General features: G+C 37.1%; 1 protein-coding gene across 1 annotated transcript in view; it reads left to right on the forward strand.

The window, feature by feature from the left end:
* Window positions 1–25,989, forward strand: part of LOC150094662 (NPC intracellular cholesterol transporter 1-like) — a 559,930-nt gene that overhangs the window by 130,491 nt on the left and 403,450 nt on the right. The window contains exon 8 of the mRNA XM_090411614.1: window positions 8,732–8,931. Within this exon, the coding sequence (XP_090267740.1) occupies window positions 8,732–8,931 (200 nt within the window). The remainder of the gene's footprint in view (window positions 1–8,731; window positions 8,932–25,989) is intronic.

Consider the following 25,989-nt stretch of genomic DNA (forward strand, 5'->3'; position numbering starts at 1 on the left):
TCCTTTGCCCACACTGCCAATTTATTTAAATCATCTTGTAAAATATCTACATCATCTTTATCAACTATTGCCCTCTATAGTTTTGCATCATCAGCAAACAACTGAAAGTCCCCCCCCCCCATCAAATCTGCTATATCATTAATATACAATATTAAAGAGTAGTGGTCCTAGTATAGAGCCCTGGGGCACTTAACTAGTCACCCTCATTCACCTTGATTGCACTCCATCATACACCCATCCTCTGATCTCTACCTGTCAGCCATCCTCCATCCATTCCACCAGCCTCATATCCATTCCTATATGCTCCAACTTATGCAATAGTTTTCCATGCAGTATTCTGTCAGATGCCTTTGCAAAGTCTATCACTATCATAGTCTAGCCATTTCCTTTATCCAATTCTGCTGTCACCTTATTATAAAATGTAAATAAATTACTGAGGCAGGGCCTACCTTTTACAAATGATATAATCACGTAATCACAAGAAGGATATTTATTTAACCAAACATTTCGGTCTGGAAATAGCAGACCATCGTCAGTGGTATTACAAGAACAGTTTAAAAAATACAAGCTAGAATACTAACAATAGATCGTTAAAATTAGAACATGCCGCGTGATGTTATATCACTAAGTATGAAACGGAATATTTTGAAGTAGAAACATGATTGAATTTGCTATTAAAAAAAAAAAAAAAAAAAGAAAGAAAAAAAAAATTAATGAGTAATCTTGATTAGACTTTCCCAGATTTTTGATATAGATATACAGTCATTACGATTCAGGTTGGGGCGATGGAGCAAGGCCTCCACGCTTTCCTTGAACAAACGTTTGAACCTATAACGGGATCTATGTAAGAGGCAAGTCCTGGACCAAAGGATGCTGTGGTCAGTTTCAATCCCATGTTGAGCCAATCCAGACTTTTCGAGTTTCTTGTGAAGAATGGATGATTGATGTTCTTGAATTCTTTTTTCAAGAGAACGTCCAGTTTGTCCAAAATAAGAGAGATCATTGCATTGAATTTGATAAGCTCCAGGAAGAGATAAAGTTGAGCGTTTGTCTTTAGGAGAAGGAAAATGAGAAGACAATTTGTTAATAGGTGAATACGTAGTTGTTAAATCATATTTCTTTAAAATTCTTGCGATAGGTTCTGAAATACCGGAGATATAAGGAATAGGCACTCGACGTATTGAAACTTTGTTGTTTTGTGGAGGATTATAAGAATTGAGAAAACGTTGAGTACTTTTTTCAGAAAAGCCATTGAGTTTCATGTGTTGTTGGATAGTAGAAAGTTCTTTCTGTAGATAATCAAAAGTAGAACAATTATTTGGCTCTTCTGATGAGGCATTTTATAATTCCTGTTTTTTGAAATAGATGATGGGCTGATTCTTTAAGAATATAATGACCTGTGAATGTTGGTTTCCTGTATACTGTAGTTGTAAGGATATTTGAAGGTGATCGGATGAGGAGAACGTCTAAAAAAGATAACTGATTGTTTTCTTCTAATTCCATAGTAAACTTTATGCGATGATGCAAGGAATTAATACTGTTTAAAAAGGAAGGTAAAGCATTTTTGCTGTGAGGCCAAATAGTAAATATGTCATCTATATATCTTACCCAAAAAGATGGTTGAGGGAAAATAGATGCGAAGAGGACTTTTTCTAAATGTTCTAAATAAAAGTTGGTTAAAGCCGGAGAAAGAGGACTTCCCATGGCCGTTCCTTCTACTTGGCTATAAAATTTGTTTTGACATACGAAATATCCAGAATGTATTAGAAATCGAATAGTTTTATAATATCTTGAGGAAAGATGTCAGCAAGTAATTTTAAAGTTTCCTTGAGAGGTACATTGGTATATAAAGATTCTATATCAAAACTAACCATAAGATCTGTAGGTTGTAATGAGACGTTTTTTAATTTTTCTAAGAAATCTGAGGAGTTTTTTAAAAAAGAATTAGAGTTGCCAATGTAAGATTTCAATAATTTAGCTAGATATTTGGCTATACAGTAAGTAGGAGAATCAATACAATCTACTATTGGACGAAGAGGATAGTCAATCTTATGGATTTTTGGAAGGCCATAAAATCTAGGAGGTCTTGCAAAATGAGTTTTAAGTCTTTCAATTGTGTCTTTATCCAAACTGATGACTTCATCAAGGAGAGAATTTAATTTCTTTAGTTGTCTGTTGGTTGGATTATAATCAATTTCTTGATATGTGGAGCGATCTCGAAGCAAAAGAGAAAGTTTTCTTCTGTAATTTGCTGAGTCCATAACTACTGTTGCTTTTCCCTTGTCAGCTTTAGTGATAATAAGGTAATTATTTTTTCTCAAGGACTGTAAAGATTTCATTTCAGGAGATATGTTGGAAGGAGGAAGTTTAGCCTTAAGTAGAGATGAAGCGACTTCTAGACGAAGGGCTAGAAATACCTTTTACAAAGCCATGCTTCCCCCTATAAAGTATCATATTCCTATCCACCCATTCCTGAATTTTACTTTTAACCAACTTTTCCAATACTTTAACCACCACTCCAGAGATACTAATTAGTCTGTAATTTGCTACTTCTGTCTTGGACCTACTTTTATGTAGTGGAACTGTCTTACCCTCTTTCCACTTGAAACCTTGCCAGAGCTCAGACGTAGATTAAACAACTTTGTCAGAGGCACTGACAGTTCACTTGCACATTCTCATAGCACACGAGAGCAGACATACTGTCCAGGCCCACTGCTTTATTCACATTGATATTTTTCAATAAACTGAGCACCTCCAGTTCATCTTCTTCAATGCACACATCAATCTCTGTCACTTCAGTAACTGCACTCATCACCTGGATGATGTATCCTTGCAAAGTGATCACTTCATAATAGTGCCATTAGTATCTGATAATGAAAATCACACCCCTTATGTTCAGACAGCTCCAGAAATTCTTTCATGATACTCTTGTTCCAAAAAAAAAAAAAAAAAGTAATAAGAAATAGATAGAAAATTGCAGACATATATAAGCCTGCTCTCAAAAAAAAATATATATTATTATTATTATTATTACAGGCAACTCCAAGGAGTCCTTAGACTCATCAAGGGATGCCCTAAATATCATATCAAGAACAACTATTCGGCATTTGCACAGTATCTAACATACTTTGCTTTGAACTCATTTACAGTCATGGCACCCACAACAAACGCTGACAGCTTATTCACTCATTCATCACTCTCCAAGTAAAAAACTTAGTTCTGACACCCTTACTAACTATACTCTAGCTCAGTTTCCATGGATGGCTCCCCCTAGTTCTCCCATCACCAGACCTGTTCTGAAAAATTTCCTCTGAATTAATCTTGAAACCCTTCAGTAATTTGAATGTCTCAATCATATCACCCCTTTTCTACCTATCAACCAATTTCTGTAACCCACAGATCTTCAACCTATTCTTGTAAGGTTTATTCCATAGACCAGCTATCATCTTGGTCACTCACCTCTGGATCCTCTCTATCTCCTCCCCATCAAGAAGAAACCCAGGGGGCCCAGATCTGGGCACAGTAGTCAAGATGGGGTCTTATCAAAGCTCAATAAAGAGGAACAATAACTTGCTTATCTCGGCTCGTCAAAGTATTCTTCAGTAACCAAGTGATCTGATGAGCTGATTTAGCCACTTTTGCTATGTGCCCCTAAACTTCAACTCCCTATCCACAAACACACCCAAATCTCTGGCTTCATCATCCTCCTGGAGTACAGTTCCACCAATGTGATATACTGCTGCTAATTTATTCACCCCAAAATACATAACCTTACATTTTGCTACATTAAACTGACATCCATTCTCATTAGCCCAGACTGCCAATCTATCCAAATCATCCTGCAAAATTTTGACATCATGTGCATTCACTATTGCTCTACCCAACTTTGCATCATGCAAATAAATGAAGTTCCTTTCATATCCTTTCCTATATCATTAATAAACAAATTAAATAGCAGTGGTCCAAGAACAGAACCCTGTGGCACACCACTAGTAACTGGCCTCCCTTTGGACTCCACTCCTGAATAAACTACTCTGATATCTCTCCATCAACCACTCTCCTATTCATCTCACCAACCCTATATCCATCCCCATGTGTTGCAGTTTACTGATTAGAATTCCATGTGGTATTCTGTCAAAGCTCTTAGCAAAGTCCAGTAGTATCACTGTAAATCCATTACCTTTATCCAGTTCAGCCGTCACTGTATTATTATAAAATGTGAGCAAGTTACTGAGGCATGATCTACCCTTCACAAAACCATGCTGTCCTCCATACAGTATCCCGTTTTCATCTTCCACTCCTGTATTTTGCTCTTGACTAATATCTCCAAAACCTTGACAACAATTCCTGATATGCTGATCGGTCGGTAATTTGCAACATTAGTCTTGGAATCTCCTTTATGCAGTAAAACTATTTTCCCCCTCGAGCTAGTATACCATCCAATCCCACAGATGTATTTACATTAAGGTTCTGTAATATACTATTCACCTCCATTTCATTCACTTCAATTCCTGTATCAGCCATTCGTTCTCTCATTCCTGTAATATCCCAGCCTGGATGATATACTCTTGCAAAGTGTTTGCTTAGTAATTCTGCTATTTCAGCTGATTTCGTTATCCTGCCATCGGCATTCCTTAAAATAATTTTGCCATATACATTTTTTCTTTTACTTGCAGCATATCAAAGAACTGTTTGGGATTCACTTTAGCTTGCATTGCTAATTTCCTTTCATAATCTGCTTTTGCTTTTCTTACCACACTAGTTACCCTTCTGGCCTGTGCTTTGTACTGTTCGTGTGCCTGCAGGTCACCTTTCTCTTTAAATTCATCCACAGTTGTTTCTTTTTTTTTTTTTTTTTTCAGCTCAATCTTAATGGTGTTATTCATCCATTTAACTCCCACTTGATTTACTCTCTGGACTCTAGGTATGCAGTGAGCCATTACCTCCCTCAAATGCTCCTTGACCACTTCCCATGCACTATCAACATCCAGCCCTTGCAGTTTAACATGCTATGGCACTGATCCAAGCAATCTCCTAAGCTTGTCATAATTGCCAGCATGTTAATTCCACATGTACCCTGTCTTAATTGAAAATTCCACACATTTAGCCACTTCCCAGGTCAAGACCTTATGATCACTCTCACCAATTGGTGGCAATATGGTCATATTCATAGTAGTAAATTTCTCAGATGCAATTACTAGGTCAAGCACTCTCGAATCCCTAGTATATTCCATTACATGCTGTCTCAGGTAGTTATCCCTTAGTAACTGTATAAAATTCATTTTCTTTCCTCCCATTTGTCCTCTCTTCCCTCCAATCAATGTTACCATAGTTGAAATTTCCCATAATAATTACCTATCTTCCACTCATTGAGTCAATTTACCTATGCATACTATCTCCATCATCTATTCCATCTGCTGGTCTATAGTAGCACCCAACTGTACATTTTGTTTTGCTGACCTCAGTCTCATACCAGATAGCTTGAAATGTGCTATTTTCACTATCCTGAAGTTGAACTTCTATTCTCTTTGGCTGCAGTTCATCAGCTATCATCAATAACACTTCTCTCCCCATTCTTTTTTCTCTGTCTTTCCTGAACACACTGTACCCCTCACATTCTATCCCACTAACTATGTCATCTTCTGTTAGCCATGTCTCACTAATGCCAATAACCTGTGGCCAGGAAGAAATAACAAAGACCAAAAATTCTTCCTTCTTATTTCGAATACTTCTGGCATTAGTGTACATAAAGTGCAGAAGTTCTCTAACCCCACCCCTATTTTGACGCCTTATGCTAACTATCCCATTTTGGTTTGTTATCCTTTGTCCTAACTCAGGCATATTATATACATTCTTACACTCAACTGCCTCACTGATGTCTAGTCCACTTAACAGCATCCCCACCCTTCCTAAAAGCTCTAGTTTCCCTGATTCTGCACATCCACTTTCACTTCATTCTGCAATAATTTTTCCAGTCTCTGAACACCAAATCCATTCAGATGCAACCCATCCTTCTTGTATAAGTCCTTTTGCCCATCAAACTCACTCCACACATCCACAAACTCCACACCACTCCTCCTGCATAACCTATGCATAGAGTCATTCGCAATTAATGCCCCCCTTCTCAACTCTGCTCTGTCATACTGTGGCAAGAGACTAGCTATCTTAACTCTCTCACTTTTTCCTTTTGCTACCTCTAGTAATTCTTTCAAGTCTTCTCTCATAGTAAATTTTTCACCTTTTAAATCATTCATTCCAGCCACTACTATCATTTCTTTCACCCTATGCTTCTGTGCTCTAATAGCTTTACATTATTCATTTTTGCATCCGGAAAGCATGATTTTATCAGACTCTCATCTATTACACCTTTTACTATTGAATCACCATATAACATTCGCTCCTTAATTTTTCTTTCACTTTCAATCATGTTCTCATTTATCTTATCATGCACTTGCTTCTTTTTGTTAGCTGATCCACTCTGTAGTCATTTTTGTAATCGCTCCAGCTGCCGCTTCACCCTATGTATCACTCTGTGCAACCAAGCTATCTCCCTCATTGCAGCTAATTGTTCATTTTTTTTTTTTATCAGTCAAACCATTCTATCACTCTGTACTTTTACTTTCACCATCAACTGTATCACTTTTAAATTCACTCTCTATGCTATCTGGCATTACATCACAATTTTCTTCATACTACAATTTACCATCACATTCTGACTTTCATCCACCATGTCAATCTCGCGACCTGAGACACGTTAGATCCTCACTTTCATAACACTTTCCCACTACTATCGCTCTCGAACCAAACTCCAGCTGCTCTCGGCAAAGCATACATTCCACAGACCTTACACTGGACGAATTCCCTTTGGTTATATATAAAGTATTTATAAACATAATAATAAACAGAATCACTTGCTATTAGATTAAGCTCAGCCTTAATGAATGTGGATTTAGAAAGAGATTTGGGACAATCAATGATTTGCAGACACTGAATCAATTAAAAGAAAAGTGTAGAGTAAATTACTTACAATTGTATTTAAGTTTTATAGATTATAAAAATTTCTCTGATTTAGTTGAAAAACGAGCATTCCAAATAGCAGTGAAGAAACATGGAGTAAGCTTTGTCACTTTGTCTGTAGCATTCTTGATGTAAGGTAACATGACTGCATTCCAGTGGCGGCCCGTACATAAGCACTGCGACACTGCAGCACCCTCCCCCAAAAAATTAAAAAATTAAAATTTGTGTTTATAAATAATAGCAGTGCTTACAACATTATATAAATGCAATACCACATATTAAAGGCTACAGCTTATGTTTTGACATTGATTGAATAGTTAATAATTGGAATTATTTGATTAACGCTTTAGATTACGAAACAAATTTACTGCGATCTAACGCCGATAGTTTGCACTTGTCATTGCATGGTTACGCCATTCCCAACTGTAACTGCTCAAGCTGTAGCCTTTATTTTTAGTATGTTTACGCACCTTATTTCTGTGAGATATGAAACGCTTATTATTGGTGTGTGTGTGCGTGGCGAACTATTTTTTGTAAATCTTATTTTATTTTGTTAAAATAACATATAATTATTTATTTATTTTAGATAAAAGGCTGAATTATGATTAGTGTCACTGTTGAAAATATGAAAAGAATAATATTTTTTCAATTATCGTTACACGAAACAAATGCACTGTGATCTAATGCCGTTATTCGTTTGCCTTGTCGTTGCACATTACGTCATTAGATACACTGCCGCTTGGGAAGTGTATCTTATGCCTGCACTCGTTATTTCTGTGAGATATGGAACGTTTATTATTGTCACGTGTTCGTGGTGAACTACTTTTTTGTAAATCTTATTTTATTTTGTTAAAAGAACATATAATTATTTATTTATTATAGATACAAGGCTGAATTATGACGAGTGTCACTGAAAATATGAAAATAATTATATTTTTTCAGATCGTTACATGAAACAAATGCACTGTGATCTAACTCTGATATTCGTTCACTTGTTATTGCTATTGATATGAAACTTTTATTATTGGTGTTTGTTCGTGGTGAGGATGAAATATTTTCAATAAAGCAATTTTTAATATGTAAATTTATTTATTAATAAATTCGTTACTGACTAGGAAAATTTTTTTTTTATTTTTTATGTATATGCAGCACCCCCACTTAAAATTTTTACTGGCCGCCACTGCTGCATTCTTTAAATCTTGTTTAGGTGCAAGAATTGTAGGAGGTGTACATCAATTAATAGGAAGGAACTGCACTACCTGAGACATAACCTCAATGGTAATGAGCCCAAGATTATCAACAAAATTCTTAATACAGCTCCTACAACTTAATACAACTCCTATTTAATACAGCTCCTACTTAAACAAGATTTTAAGAATTCAGTCACACTACTTAATTTTCTTTTTCTTATTATGTTTTATTAGTTTCCTAGATTGAAATTTATATTCTTGTTATCATGTTATCAAAAATGTAATAATAAACGGAAATTTTAGAGATTTTTTTATAATAAAGTTACTTCTGAATATCAGTTTGATGTTAGTGTATATTACTTCATTAACGGATTTTTGCTACTGTAACTAGTTGCTGTTTTGTGTTTCCTAAAAAAAATTCATTATATTGTGTTTTATTCAAAAAAAAAAACGTAAATCATATGTCTTGTTATATATAGTCTTAAAATAGTGTAAAACCAACTTTTATTTACATTTTTTCTCAGGTATTTCATCTGCAAGAAAAAATTGAATCTCTGGTTGCAGAAAATGAAAACAAAACTATTTCTCTGAAGGATATTTGCTTAGCTCCTCTTGCTCCATTGATTTCAGAATGTGCTATTCAAAGTGTTTTTGCATTTTATCAAAATAACATATCCAACTTGATGCAAGACACTTATCTAAGTCATTTCAAGAACTGCTCAAGGTAAGTTCTGCTTCATACGTTTACTGAGAGATAAACTGTGTGCTATTCATTCTGTATAAGTAACACATAGATACAGTTGAAAAATATTCAATTAAGATAGATTAACTACAGATATTTCAATTTGCATATTGTGAATCATCGTCAGTGTAATACAATTTGAAATCCAAAAAATTAAACAGCAATGAAGGTATATGGAGAATGGAAGCTCTTCTTATATGCAGTTGCAAGACAGCCAAGTAAAAAAACTGATGTTATTAGGATCATTTGAAGTGTACATATGATTAATAAAAAACAATTGAAGCATATGTGTATACATGTAATAAAAGCTTATATAATTAAACAGTATAGTTCTTAATAATACTTCCCTAGATTTCTAGCATGAAGAGTCCATTGTTAAGTTTGAGATTTGAGAGATGTCAAAGTTCTTTAAAGAGATGACATATTTATGGAAACATCTAAGTAGTAATTTGGCATCATTCCAAAGGATCCTGTAGCTAATATTAGTAATCCTGTGTTCTGCTAGACCCGATTTGTTTCATTTCTTGGAGGAAACAAGATTGGTGTTCAGAAAAGCATATAGAACAGATTGGCGTGTTTGTTCAAAGTAGAATAATTTGCAGTTACATGGGACTGAATAGACTCAAGGTAGCAAGATGGGATTTTATCTTTTGGAAATAGTATCAAATAGCTGATTGAATTTATAGGCTTGAAAGTTGTGGAAATATTAAACCTCTTTAGGGTGCAAGAAATGTGATCTGAAATGCCTTTAATATACGGGAAGAACAAAGAATTATGGAATATGATTCTCAATATCTCTAAACAGCCTGAAAATTCCATTCTGCATAAACAAACTCAACATCTTAATGGTAAATTCAATAACCTACAGCAGCATTTGCCTAATTCTGACAAACTTTCCCATGATAAGTGGGTTGTTAATCTTTCAAATTGTCTACTAACAAAAGACAAAATAAATGTTCTTGCTAAAGGTCACGAATGTTCTGTTGTACCAAAATGTTTCCCTTATTTAGATTTTATGCATAATACTGAATTAACATCTCTCATTTAAAATATGATGATAAAATCAGTTATGGTTTAATGTTGCCAAAATTATGCATCATTCTAAATTTTCTCCTCTGAATATTCCATATGCAGAATTGAAAGTCCCATGTGATCTTCAAAAAATAAAATAAAATAAAAATAAATTTCTTTTTTTTTTTTAACTAAACAGAGACAATATTACTGTTATTTCTGACTCTTCTGATTGATTATAAATGGAAAATGAATATATTACTACGAGATCATAAAACTTACATGTTAATTTGCAGAGATCCCACCAAGAGTCAACTAAATAAACTTTACTCTTTATTAGATAATATCTGGATCAATCAAAAATATTTTTGATTGATCCAGATGTAGTTCAAAAACTTAAAACATACTGTGCAAGACTACTTAGAAGTTATGGCTTACCGAAATTGTATAAACCAGAATATCCTCTTTGTCCAATCGTTAATTGCATAGATCTATCTATCTATTCCCTTCTGCCATATGGCTGGGGCGGCAGGGGGGGGGGCTATATTATGTTGCCATGCTAGGGAGATGATTATGAGCAAGGCGATTTCCCATTGCCTTCTTTGAATGATATAATCACGTAATCACAAGAAAGATATTTATTTAACCAAATATTTCGGTCTGGAAATAGCAGACCATCGTCGGTGGTATTACAAGAACAGTTTAAAAAAATATACAAGCTAGAATACTAACAATAGATAGCTTGTATATTTTTTTAAACTGTTCTTGTAATACCACCGACGATGGTCTGCTATTTCCAGACCGAAATATTTGGTTAAATAAATATCTTTCTTGTGATTACGTGATTATATCATTCAGTCTTATGTCGCAAGTATCCTTAAAACAACATTGCCTTCTTTGCTGTACTATATCCTGTGTTTTCATGGGGCCGGTTTGCCTGCTTGCAGGATGAAAAAACCCTCAGATAAACTGGTGGAAAAAACCCTGCTGTCCACGCCCAAGACCGGCTAATTTGGCTATGGCTGAGGAAGATTCTTAAGCTCCTCACGTCGTCGATGGGAATCGAACCTAGGACACACCTTCCCCAGGCATATGGTTGCAAAGCACATAGCCACTAGGCTAACCTCTTGGACAATTGCATAGATATAATCCTACATATAAAATTTTAAAGTTTCTTTCAAATCTACTCTCTTGCTTAACTAAACATTTCTTTCCTTATATTTAAAATACAAACAACTTTATATCAACAATTCGAGACTTAACTCCACAGACAGACATACTTACTAGTAAGCTTTGACATTGTTTCACTTTTTACAAATGTTACCCTAGAATTTTTATCACCTAAGTTTTTGTTGGGTATTCTAGACCTCTTTAGATTTGGAATAAAAAACTTTATCTACTCGTTAAAGGTGTTGCAATCAGTTCTCCGATAACTTCTATTTACAACAACTAGAAGAAAAAATATTAATGATTAATCCAAAACCTTCAATATGGCTTCGTTATATTGGATAATTCACGTGACAAACAAGAAGTCTTCTTCCAAAAAATCAGTAACCTTCATCATAGAATCAGTTTCACTACAGAACTCAAATCAAAGAGAACTTTATCATTTCTTGATGTTTTTATAAAAAAGTGAATAAGATGGTGTCCTATCAACATCTGTTTTTTGCAAACCTTCCTTTTCGGGTTGATAGAGGTCATCCCTGGAAACTGTATAAAGAGGGTGTGAGTAGGGGAGTGAGAGGTAGGTTTTTTCGTGCAGAGTTGTGAGTGATTGGAATGCCTTGCCTGAGAGTGTGGTGTCTGCAAGGAGTTTGAATGTGTTTAAGACACGGTATGATGAGATGTGTGTGAGATAAAAGGACCTCCTAGATGAGTCTTTGACTCCATGAGGTCTTGTTTAATAATAATAATAATAATAATAATAATAATAATAATATCCATCAGACATCAGCTCACTATCCCTCACAAAAATATGGCATTATTAAATGCTTTCTTTCCAGAGCTCATATTATCTAACCTTCATCTGATCTTCTTCAAAAGAAATTTCTACAATTAATGAAACTGCCATTCTCAACAGTTACAACCCCAAAACACTAGACAAGAATATCATCCATTTTTATCCACCCTCTATTAGAAGAGAAGACTTTCAATCCTATAAATTCAGTTAGCTCATTGTTAAATTCCTGTACTTAAACAAGATTTTAAGAATGCAATCACACTATCTTACATCAAGAATGTTAGACAAAGTGGCAAAGTTGCTCCATGAGTACAACATTAAAGTGGCTTTTTTTACCATTGTATAAAATCTTCAAATTCTTAATTTTTTCAAATTCCTGAATTTTTTCATCATCTGATGAAAAAATCCAGGCCTTTATGAGATTCAATGCTCTTGTGGCATTTGTTATGTATGTCAAATGGGAAGGTCAGGGGAGATCCATGTCTGAACATGTAAGAGACATCGATGAAAGAAGATAGCATAAATCAGGTTTGGCATTCCATATAACTACCACAGGCCATCAAATTGTTTGGCAAAAATAAAATGCCTTATATTGATCATAATTGTTTTACCAGAACATTCAAGCAAGCCTCTGAAATGCTGTGGATCCCACAGCATTTCAGAGACTACACCAAGTTTGGTTGCTTTCATTAAAAATCTAACTGCTGCAGACGTAGGGTACAATATGCACGATGCTACAGAGTATGACAGCAGCAACTAGCATTGTTCCAACACATATACAGTAATTAATTTAATGATTTTATTCGGGTTATTTATTTATATGTATTAATGCTGAATTTCTGATAACATCTAATATGTGTAAATAATAGTTTCTAGTCTCTTTGATGTACAGCTTTTGCTAATACTTCTGATGATATAAATCTTATGACTTACGAAACTTAACTTGTACTCTTATAAATTAAAGATGCCAAGAAATTATATTCTTGGTTTAATCCTTTTTTCTAAGTGTAAGCAAACAAAAATTTGTGCTTGAAGTAATGTCATTGTATATAGAGGCTAATGACTTCACATTAATTGCCTTTGTATCCCGCAATGCAATGCGCATATCTTTATGGACATGTATAATGCAATGCATTATGGGAACAGCCACTACCTAGACAAGTTTAGACATTTATTGAGGCCTCATCGGTGAGGATGAGACCTCAATCTCATCGTCCCACTGATGAGATCTCAATAAAGGTCAAAACTGGTCTGAGTAGTGGCCCTTACCATAATGCATAGCATTATACATGTCCGTAAGAATATGTTCATTGGATTATGGGATACTAAGGCAATTAATGTGTAGTCATTAGCCTCTATATACAAGTAGCCCAGTCGTGATGTTACTTCATGTACAAATTTTTATTTGCTTACAGTTGGAAAAAGGATTAAACCAAGAATATAATTTCTTGGCATCTTTAGTTTATAGTATAACCACAATTTCCAATGAACTTGCCTTAGAAGTCATTGTTGATTCTCTTTAGAGGATGTCCTGGTTTTCGTTTTCCTAATGGTTTATAATTTAAGATTTATTTTGGTAATCTTTCTGTTTTCATTCTTTCAATGTGTTCCATCCATTCATGCTTATATTTTTTAATCTTTTCTATTACTGATTCCTGATTTAATTTTTTCATAATTTTATTAAACTCGTTATTTATCTTAAAACTTGTGGGTTCAATACCAGAAGCTATCTACAATTAAGTTGTTTGTTTTAAAATTTAATGATATTGTTTATAAATTTTATCAGACACTTTAGATATAACTTTAGTTAGATTTAGATTAGTTTTGTCTTAGATATAAAAGTATTCTGAACAATATTCTTTAGAACATGCCACTGATGAACACTGAAAAAATGGTACCAGAGAACTCATTCAAAGATTCCAACCTGAAAGACTCCAGGTGGTTTAGTGTCTAAGAAATGTATTCTTTATTGAGAGTGAGTGAATTTTGGTTTGAAAGCAAATGTGATATGTGAGAGAGTGTAGAAGGTGACTTCAGAGAGAGAGAGTGAGAGCCAGAAATCCAGAAAAGAAAGAGAGAAAGAAAACCAGAACTAGTTGGATCATGTGGAAAGAATGAAGTGGTAGACATAACAGAGGTGCAAAAATGTGAGTGATGCAGAAATGGAGGATAGAATTTAGAGAAAAAAATGACAATCCTAAGGTGATCATAATAAGCAATTAGATAATAAAGAGTTGATCATAATAAGCAAGATAACATACTTATGTGGAGTCATTTACAATACAGAGTGCAAATTTGAATAAATGCAGAAACATCTGTTGAGTAGTGTAAAAAAAAAACATCTGTTGCGTAGTAAAGCTCAAAAGAGAAAAATGTGAAAGAATGCTTGACTAAACAAGAAAGGAAAAGTAAGGAGAGAATTTTTTATGGTAATTCCTTAATAAGAGGAGTGGCTAATGAGAACATGATGAAAGATGCAGAAAGAAAAAAATATGAAAAAAGAGTTGATTTTTTTGTAAGGTACAAAGGGGAGGGGGGGGGATATGAAAAGTTAGTGAAAGTAGCAAAAGAGAAGAATGAGAGAATAGAGATAATGAGTCTTGTGCCATGGTATGACAGAGGTGAATTGAGAACCAGGGAGCCACAGTTATAGATGAGTTAATGCATAGGTTATGCAAGAGGAATGATGTGAAGTTTCTTGATGTGTGGAGCAAGTTCAAGGGACGAAATAACTTTTATAAGGCAGATTGTTTCCCCTTGAAATCATTTAGTGTTTAGTGTCTGTTAAAAAAAAGTGCTGCTGAAAGTGAGATTCTTCTTTGTCCACAACTGCTCCAACAGAAATTGTGGATCAGAGTTTTCCATTTCTTTCTTTCCTCTCATATTCTTTCTTCTTGAAGTTCCAGTTCAAGCTTCTCTTTTCTAAATATTCTCTTATCTAGTCTCTCCACCTTTTCCATGGCCTGCATCGTGGCCTTTTCTCCTCAATGAAAATTGAGGAGAAAAGGCCATTTTGCTAAAAGCTATTAACCTGGTGTATGCAAATGAGTTCACTGCTGCCTCTTCACTGAATGAAGAAACTCAGGTGTACGAAGAGGATTTATTAAAGTTGTTGCACAAACTGAATAAGAATTCAGCAGTAGGGACTGATGGGACATCAGCATGGGTGCTAAAAGAGTGTTCAGCTGAATTGGCTATTCCTATGACCAGGCTATATAATTTGAATCTCCAAACAGAGAAGATTCCACAAGAATGAAAATAATGTATGGTAATTCCATTGTGCAAGGGTGGTGCAAAGACTAATGTATCCAACTCTTGACCAATCAGTTCACCACCACTCCTGAAATATTTTGGAAAAATTGGTTAGGGCTCACATTCAGAAATGGGTTGGCAGTGAATCTCTACTTTGCAATGAACAGCATGGGTTTACTAAGGGAAGGTTGTGTTTTAGCAACTTGCTCACATTCTGTAATAATGTTACCATTGAACTAGACAAGGGGAATGGATACACCATGATAATTTGATTTTTCTAAGCTTTTGACAGAATACGGCATGGACAATTGTTTCATAAATAGGAGAATATGGGTTTGGATTATAAAATAGTAGCGTGGATGGTGACTGGCAGATATCAAAAAAGTGGTATTCGGGGGATGTGAGTCTTCAAGATTTAAGATAACCAATGGTGTACCACAAGGATCAGTCATTGGTCCACTGTTATTCAATCTGTACATTAATAATATTGGGAAGGATTTGACAGATGACATATAGAGTTGCTGCTATAGTCTATGGGGATATGCAGAAGATGATGTGGATTGTATGCATTGGCAAGAACAATGAGTAATTATTATGACAGAACTGCAACTATGCAAACATAGTTCGGGAGGAGAAAGGATACATGGATGGAATGAATTGGAATTTATACAGTTACTAAGGAATAATCACATGAAGCAGCATGTGATGGAAGGTTTTAGAGTGCTAGATCTAGTAATTTTATTGGACAGTTTATCTGTAACTAAAATGACCATTTTGCCACCAGTTGGTGAGAGTGATAATACAGGGACTGAAACGTGTGGGATTTTTAGTTAAACAGGGATCTATATCGAGTTACAGGGCTTGTAATTATAACAAACTCTTCAGAAGAGTGCCTATTCTATATGTTCACTGGGCATTCACAGATGCCATATGGTCACTCTGATGCTTGGTGATGTGGAACACAGGCCTCACCATGTAGTCCTGTTTTTGCTTTTCTGGAGACTTCAACTCTCTGAAGATTAGTGCTCCCCACACACCATCAATCCACCTCATTGATGGTCTGACTGTTCCTCTTTTTCCAGGAACTTTACCTTCTGTTACTGTTCTGAGAAGTCCTCCTTCCATCCTTTCAATGTGTCAAAAATATTTTAATTTTCTTTTGTCAATATCCTTAAGGAGCCTTAAAGTTCTGCTGATCTTTTCTAACACCCATTCATTTGTATGCCATTCAGTATATGATATCCTCAACAGCCTTCTGTAGCACCATGCCTCAAAAGCAGATATCCTTTTCTTATCTGACTTCTTTAGGTTCCAAGTCTCACATCCATAAGTCGCTGTTGGAAAAACAACTGCATCCCCATTTTATGCCCAAAATCCTAATCTTTATGACCATGGGGAAAGATCCATCCTTCTAGATTTTAGACAAATCTCTGATGGTTGTTTTAGCCATTCCTAAAGAACAGCAATTCTTCACATTAATAATGGATCCCAGGTACTCAAACTTGCTGACTTCCTCAATTCTTTCTCCATTAAGGTATACTTGTTTCTTAAGAACTTCTCTGTTTGTATTTCCTTTGACAATCATAATCTTTGTCTTGCCAGGATTGAGTGGAAGTCCTCTGTTATTACTGATCTTGTTAACTTTGTCAAGAATTTGTCCTAGTTCTTCCATGTCATTGCAAAGGAGTACATCATCAGCATACCTCAGATTACTGATCAATCTACCTCCTATGAGTTTGGAGAGAGGGCGCTAGTGGGTCAAGCACTACGAACGTGCTTTGAAGAGCTCCTGATTCAGATAAGTTTTACTAGGAATAATTAAGTATATATGCGTAATTGTTTAAGTAAGAGCGGCTGTAAACGTTGTACGCTACCGATATTATTAGTGTGGGGTTTTTTTTCTTGCTTAAACTAAATACGAAAACGTTAATATTAGACCTAGTAACCTGCAGAGAAAAAAAATGGCGGCTGCATTGTCATTCCATGATTTTAATTTGGATTTCAGTCGGTTCGTTAAGTGTGAGGTCTGTTATATGTATTCCTTCAACTACATAAATGATTTGTGGATGTTTAGTGCGGATGGAAGAAGGGTGTGTGCGAAATGTGACCTGAACGAGGAATTGATGAATGCGAATATGAAGTTGATGACAGAAAGTGCTAGTACCGATTGTGTCGTGAGTGCACGTTTGTTTGAAAGAGAATGGCGAGAAAGACAGGCGAAAAAATGTTAAAAAATCAGGAAAAAAGAAAAAGAGCGATTTGACAACCGTAACAGATGTTAAAAGGGACGAAAGTGAGGCGGAAAGAAACGAAATTGAGAGAACGAATGAAAGTAGAAATGGCGTGGTGCAGAAACCGCAAGTAAAAAAAATCGAAAGAATGAATGATAGCGAAAAAAGAATGACTGATGGCGAAAGTTGGACGCATGTTGGAACGAAAGTACTGAACCAAAGAAAGATGAATGACAGTAAAAGTGAGAAGAATGATAGCGAAAGTTGGACGCATGTTAGTCCGAAAGTACGGAAACAAAGAAAGATATGTGAGAGTGAAAGTGAGAAGAATGACAGTGAAAGTTGGACGTATGTTGGACCGAAAGTACGGAAACAAAGAAGGATGAATGAGAGGGAAAGGGAGAAGAGAGGGTCGAGAGTTAGAAAGTTAGAAAGATTTAATGATAGAGTGAATGTGTTGCGAGGTTCAGAAGGTGAATTGGATTGGATGAAGCAAGAAATGAAATGGATGCGGAATGAAATTAAGAGAATGCAGGTCAAAACTATTAAAATAAATCATGATGGCATGAAAGAGTTAACAAAAGATGAGCGAGTGGCATTGTATGGCGACTCCATTATTAAAGGTGTGCTAGAGGATAAAATGCACAAGGTATGTTTTCCAGGCGGTAAAATGAGTAGAGTGATTGAGGCATTGAACATGAGGCGGGAATGAGCAAAAGAGTTAATTGTATTAATTGGAACAAATGATTTGAGAGAGAACAAAGAGCATGTCAAAATGAATGTCAGGAGACTGCTTGGAAAGATAAAGGAGAATAGTGTGACAGGAAGGGTGGTCAGTGTGTTGCCTAGGTATGATTGTGGGGAAATGAGGCGGAGAGCAAGGATTATGAATGATATTCTGGCTGAAATGTGTGAGGAGATGGGAGTACAGTTTGTTAATGTGTGGAATGAGTTGGAGGGACGGAGTGAGCTGTATGGGAGCGATGGACTGCATTTGAGTGGTTATGGTGTGAGTCGCTTGGAGAGACTGCTGCTGGAAGGTAGAGAAGTGAATAGAGAGAATGAATCAGATCAAGAGGGGAGTGATGTGGAAGAGCAGGACAGTAAGACAGGAGAGATTGAAGGAGTGGAAATGAATGTGGAAGTGAGTGGTATGAGTATAGATAATGAGAGAATGGGTGTGCAAGAGGAGCAGGGAAACGGGGAGGCTCAGGGTGGACAGGGATACACAGCGTGAGAAAGGTGGATGCTCCAAGAGGAGGTGAGAGAATGTGTAGGCAGGAAAGTAATGGGATGATCAGGGATCAAAAGGAAACAGATGGAATTGCAAAGGGTTCTAAAATGAAGAAGCAGAAAGGGAAATGGCCCCAGTCCAGCATGGAGAGATCACATCGAGTGAGTGGTATCAGTGGAACTAGCTGTAGATCCAGAAATGAGTTGTTGTGTTTGTATACCAATGCTAGAAGTATAAGAAACAAGGCGGATGAAATGGTTGCACTAATTGCGTCTGTGCACCCAGAGATTGTCGGAATAAGTGAGACATGGTTAGATGAGGACCATATCCTGAGAGGAATAGAGATGGAAGGGTATGATATGTTTCGTGAGGATAGAAGGGGTAAAAAGGGAGGGGGAGTGCTATTGATGATAGAGAAAGAGTTATGTCCATACAAGGTAGAGATGCAAGGGGGAAATGGGGCCAGTGGTTTTGAGGCAGTATGGTGTGAGATAGAGGTGAATAGAATCAAATACTTGGTGGGATGTCGTTATAGACCTGGTAATGTGGATGGTGGTGATAGTGAAATGTATAGTCAAATAAGCCAAGCAAATAAGAAAAGGGTGATCATTATGGGTGATTTTAATTATGGCAATATAGACTGGAATGAAGAGATAGCAACTGGAAGTAAAGAAAATGAGTTTCTTGAGTTTTTGAGGGATAACTACCTCAGACAGTATGTAACAGAGGGCACAAGAGGATTAAGGGTCTTGGATTTGGTCATCTCATCGGAGGATGTAATTATCAATGAGGTATCAAATCATCCACCAATTGGTGAAAGTGACCATGAGGTGATTACTTGGGTGGTTGCCAGCAGTGCAAGGACCCCTGTGAAAAAAGGGTATATGTGGAACTACAAGGGGGGTGATTATGAAGAGCTCAGGAGACAGCTTGCAGGTGTAGCATGGAATGAGGAGTTAGCTGGAAAAGAGATCAATGCAGCTTGGGGGATTTTCAAAAAATATTTAGTGGATGCAATGTCTAAATGTATACCACGGGTGAGAAGGTTAAATAAGTTAGGTGTGAGATGGATGAATAAAGAGATTAAGCATGCAATACAGAGAAAAAGGGCATTGTGGAGGCAGCATAAGAGAAGTGGAAGTAACCAATTTCATGAGTTCTACAAAGACCAGGCAAGGAGAGTGACTTGGTTGGTGAGAGTAGCTAAAGAGAGGTATGAACAGCAGTTAGCTAATGAAGCTAAAAAGAATCCTAGGGAGTTCTTTCGATATGTAGCCAGCAAAAGAAAGAATGATTATGGAAGGATGACATTGATTGGAGGAAATGGTATAAAGACAGCTGTTGCAGAATGTGTGGTGGAGATACTTAATGAGCAGTTCATAAAGATCTTTCAATCTTGTGAATGTGACTTCATGGAGAGATTAAGAGCAGTTGATGATGGGGAGGAGAGACTGACTGTAAGTGAGCAAGAGGTGTTTGGGGAGTTGAGTAAACTAGATGTAAATAAGGCTGTGGGACTTGATAATATATCACCGCGTATTCTGAAGGAATGTGCCAGAGAGTTGACACCTGCCTTGACATATTTTTTTAATACGAGTCTTGCACTTGGTCAAGTCCCTAAAGAGTGGAAGGAGGGCAAGATTGTGCCACTTCATAAAGGAGGTGATCGAACTCAAGCATCAAACTATAGGCGTATCTGTGTGTCGGGTGTTGTGGTTAAGTTGTTGGAGAAGCTTGTGAGAACTAGAATCCAGAGTTGGGTTGACAACAATGGTATAATCTTTGATGGACAGCATGGATTTGCTAAAGGGAGGTCGTGTTTTAGTAATCTACTTACTTATTACAATAAAGTGACTGCTTCCATGGACAGAGGAGAAGGATACACAGTAATATACTTGGATTTTGCAAAAGCTTTTGATAGAGTGCCTCATGATAAGTTGACAGTCAAACTAGAGCAGATGGGGTTGGATATTAGATTAGTGCATTGGATTGGAGACTGGCTATCTGATAGGTATCAACAAGTTGTGTATGGGGGTGCAATATCCAGGAAAAGGAAAGTCACTAGTGGAGTGCCTCAGGGATCTGTTTTAGGGCCATTACTATTTAACTTGTATATTAATGATATTGGCGAAGATTTGGATGGAGATATTCAGTTGTTTGCAGATGATGCAAAGTTGGGACGAACCATAAAGAGTAGTGAAGATGTTGTGGCCTTGCAAGAAGACTTGAATAAATTGATTGATTGGGCAAGCAAATGGGGATGTGAGTTCAATGTTGCAAAATGTAAGGTTTTAAAATTTGGAAAACAAAGATGGGATGCAGAATTTATGCTTGGTAAGAATATATTGTTGGAAGTAGAGGAAATAAGAGATCTGGGAGTGATAGTGGATAAGGATCTAAAATTTAGGGGTCACATCGCCAAAATTGTGAAGACAACACAAAGACTTCTGGGAATGATGAGGAGGACACTGACGTGTAGAAGTAGGGAGATTCTTGTTCCATTCTATAAGGCTTTGATTAGGCCACACATGGACTATTGTGCCCAGATTTGGTCACCTGGTTTTCAGAAGGATGAAGAGATGTTGGAAAGGGTCCAAAGGCGACTGACTAAGGTAGTTTCTGACCTCTGGAATGTCGAGTATGAGGAAAGATTGAAAAGATGTAATTTGCAGAGTCTAGTGGAGAGAAGGAAGAGGGGAGATATGATAGAGACCTATAAGTTGGTAAGGGGTTGCTATAGGATCAATGGTGGAGAAGTTCTACAGCGAATAGTGGGAGATCAGGGGAGAACCAGAGGTCATCCCTGGAAACTGTATAAAGAGGGTGTGAGTAGGGGAGTGAGAGGCAGGTTTTTTTCGTGCAGAGTTGTGAATGATTGGAATGCCTTGCCTGAGAGTGTGGTGTCTGCAAGGAGTTTGAATGTGTTTAAGACCCGGTATGATGAGATGTGTGTGAGATAAAAGGACCTCCTAGATGAGTCTTTGACTCCATGAGGTCTTGTTTAATAATAATAATAATAATAATAATGATGTCCTCTGTATATATATATATATATACTAAACAAGTGAGGAGAAAGTAAACATCCTTGCCTAACTCCTTTTCCAACCTGGAGCCAATCAGTCAATCCAACACCTTACCATGGCTTCTTGCTTCCTGTACAAGTTGGCTATCAACCTGATAGTGTGTTGAGGAAAATCCATTATTTTCATTACTTCCCACAGTTTCACATGCTGAACACAGTCAAAAGCTTTAGAGTAGTCTAAGAAACACATAACCAGAAGGAGTCAAATTTTTATATTTTTATATGATCTGTCTAAGGCAAAGGATCTGAAAACCTGCTTGTATCTCAGGTATCTCTGCCTCAAACTTATTTGGCATGATCTTCAATAAAATTTTGCTTGAATGAGATATTAAACTAATAGTTCTATTGTTATTGCATGCTTTCATATCTCTTTTCTTATGTAGTGGTATGAAAACAGACCTCTAGTCTCTAGGCCATGAGCCTGTCTTCCATATCCTTGTAATCAATCTATGAAATGCTCTTATCCTTTCATCATCTGTGGCCTTAACTCTGCTGGGATTTCATCTGCACCTGGTGCCTTATTGCTGTTAAGCTGCTTAACTGCTCTTTCAACTTCATCCCTAAGTGGAGGAAGTTCCAAATCAAAATTTTCCTGTGAGTGGGCTCTTCCATATTTTCTTTATCCACTCTGCTGTACAGTTCCTCACAGTATTCTTTCCATTTGTTTTTGATTTCTAGTTCTTCTGTTAGTAATGCTCCATTCCTGTCTCTGATGACATTCAATTTGGCTTAAACTTGTGCTTTAAGTCATGAACTAAATAAAATAAAATAATTGAATCTCCTCATCTGGAACTCTATCTCTTTACATTTATTAGTATAGAACTTTTTCTTGTCCTGCTTGATGGCTCTTCTGACTTCTCCATGTAATCTCTTATATTCTTCAGTCTCTGTATCTCTTTGTGTTTCCAGCTGCCTTTTTTTGATTAGTTCTCATGTTGAATCTGATATCCATCGGTCTCTTGGTCTTCTTATTAGATTGAGATACTTCTTGGCTGTATCCTGTGCTATCACCTTGACTCCTTTCCCAAAGAATTTCTGATGAGTTCTCCTCATTGGTATCCTGAAAATTATCCAATCAAGTTGATGTTTCTTCTGTGAATCCACTAGGAATTACTCTAACATCCAATCTAGTGGATTGTGCCTGACTTGGAAGTTTTCGGAGTCTTAGTCTTACTTTGGCTCTTACTAGCTGATGGTCTGTAGCACAGTCTGCTCCGGGACAAGTATGATCATCAGAAATGCTTGTCTTCCACCACTGGAGAGCCAGGATGTAATCAATCTGGTGCCTTGACCCATCAATGTAAGATATCCAAGTATAGATCCATTGTGGTTGTTTCTGGAAGCAAGTATTAGTAATAACTAATCTGTTAGCATGGGCAAATTCCAACAGTCTTTCACCATGGGTGTTGCGTTCACCTAGACCAAACATGCCACACTCCGGCCTAACTCTCATACTCTTTCCCACTTTTGCATTTAAGTTACCTAAGATGTAAAGTGTGTCTCTCCTTGGTAGGCAGTCCAAAACAGTTTGTAAGTTTTTGTAGAATTCCTCACTCTCTTCTTCAGGCCTATCCATGTGGAGTGAATAAACTGCCATGATTGATACATTGGTAGACTGAGCCTGAAGTCTAATAGAAAGTATCCTATCATTAATGGGGTTATAACCAAGAATCACAGCTGCCCCATGATGTTTTGAGTCACCACCTGAGTAAATAACTAGTTTATCATCCTGTCTTTTGAAGTGACCTTCTCCATTCCATCTAGTCTCTGTAATTCCCAGAATGTCAATTTCATACCTATCCATCTCTTTGCAGACAATCTCAAGAATACTCATCTGTAGACCCCGAACATTCTATGTGCCAATGTAAAATTCCCTTCTAAGATTAATCTTATACCTTCTGTGTTGCTCATTCACAATATCACTGAATTTTGATGGAGACTGTAATATACTTCTTGAACAGGACCCCTCTGCCTAAGCCCTGAACGCAGCTCTGATTATTCTGCGCAACAACCGATGCAGCATGAGATGTATTATAAGGTACAACCATATTAGCAATTTGGAGTGAAGTCACTGCGAGAAGAAAGTGGTAGGGTTGCAGAGGCCCTTTCCACATAAGAAGAGATGAAATAGCAAAATAGGGAAGATTCACCCCTAACCCTCGAATACTCTAATAGCATTGGGGAAAAGAAGCAAGAAGAAAAGACAGAAGGAGAGGGAAAAAAAAGGGGGGAGGGACCAGTCTACAAATAATATAACAGATGTATATTACATGAAGTAATTTCGTTTATTTAATTATATTTAGTACTTTAAATGTTCTGATGTTTGTACTTTTTTCCCCTCTTATTTATTAATTGAATAATTATTAAAGATTACGCTACTCGGCAGTAAGGAATGATGGTGGATTCAGCAGCAGTCGCAAGTGGCGTAACGCCAAGTCCTCTGCCATTTAAAAACTCAATTATTAGCAATATCATAAAGGACTTTGTGGCATGCAGTACTTGCGCCATGTATGCTTCTCGGGAATTACATATGTGGCTTGTTAAAGAGAGTGGAGAGCGTATGTGCGCCAAATGCAGGCAGTTGGAGGAAATAAATACATTAGATATATCGATATCCGACTTTGTTGCTCCAGGAACGGAGAATAGGAAGACAAGTAGTATGATAGGAGCGAATCAGAAAATAATAGTTGATAGTGTGGAAGGTGTGAGTGACTGTGGAAGTTTAGGAGATGGTTTTGTATGGGAGAGTGAATTTAGATTAAGAGTGACTGACCTGCAGAGGGAGATAGATGAGTTGAAAGAGGAGGTGGAATGTCTAGTGAATGAGAGCAGAAGTATGAAAGATAAGATTAGGAGAATGGAAGAGATAAATGCAAGGCAAATCAGAGTAGGAGAGAGAGAGAATTTAAGGAGTATGAGTGAGAGGTATGGGGGTGCTAGAAGAGGAGAGAATGGAAACAGTAAAAGAGAGGGAATGAGAGAGAGGTATGGGAATGCTAGCAGACGAGAGGATGGAAACAGTAGGAGAGACGGAATGAGAGAGAGATATGGAAGTGCTAGAAGAGGAGAGAATGGAAACGGTAGGAGAGACGGAATGAGAGAGAGATATGGAAGTGCTAGAAGAGGAGAGAATGGAAACGGTAGGAGACATGGAATGAGAGAGAGGTATGGGAATGCTAGAAGACGAGCGGATGGAAACAGTAGTAGGAGAGACAGAATGAGAGAGGGATATGGAAGTGTTAGAAGTGGAGAAAATGGAAACAGTAGGAGAGAGGGAATGAGAGAGATGTATGGGAGTGCTAGAAGAGGAGAGAATGGAAACAGTAGAAGAGAGAGGTATGGGAATGAAAGAAGAGGAGAGAATGGAAACAATAGGAGCGAGGGAATGGTAAGAGGTATAATGTATGGCGACTCAATGATCCATGGTGTTCAAGATAGGATGCGTGAGGAGTGTTTGCCAGGAGGAACAATAGAAAGGGTGGCTATGGCAATTAAGAGAGGTGAAAGGGTGGATGAGATGATTGTGATGGTAGGAACGAATGACTTGAGTGGTAATGTAAGTCGGGCAGCGAGAGATATGAGATTTTTGCTTGAGACTGTACGGAAGAAGACAGAGAGAGGAAAAATAGTGTGCGTGTTGCCTAGGTATGATAATGATGAGCTGAGCAGAAGAGCGGTGATATTGAATGGCATAATAGCGAGAATGTGTGACAAGAGAGGACTGGTATATGTGGATGCTTGGAGTGCGTTTGAGGAAAGAGAGGAGTTGTATGCGAGAGACCGTTTACATTTGAATGAGGAAGGGCGTAGGCATCTGGAGAGATTGCTGTTCTGAACGAGTCAGTGTGTCCCAGTGAGGATGATAGCAGGGGTGGCCTCTTGTGGGAATGGATACTTGGGAGAAGGGAGACAATGTCAGGTAACACTGAGCCCAGTGGAGTCTAGAAGGGATAAGGCTGGGTATAGAAACAATGGCATTTATATGCTGTATACTAATGCCAGGAGTATCCGGAATAAGGGAGAGGAATTGGTGGTGCTGATAGCATCAGCCTGGCCAACAATTACTGGGCTCACTCAGACGTGGTTGACAGAAGAGGATATAAAAACAGGAATAGAAGTCGCTGGGTATAGCATTTTTCATCAGGATAGGAGGGGAAAGCGTGGTGGTGGGGTGCTGCTTATGATAAGTGATGACCTATGTCCTCTAAGAGTGGAGAATTTGGAAGGAAGTGAGACAAATGATTTTGAGAGCGTATGGTGTGAGCTAGAG

This window comes from Typopeltis vanoorti, chromosome 21 (assembly GCF_054136105.1).
Source record: "Typopeltis vanoorti isolate ZY-2024b chromosome 21, IOZ_Tvanoo_1.0, whole genome shotgun sequence".
NCBI classification, from domain to species: Eukaryota; Metazoa; Arthropoda; class Arachnida; order Uropygi; family Thelyphonidae; genus Typopeltis; species Typopeltis vanoorti.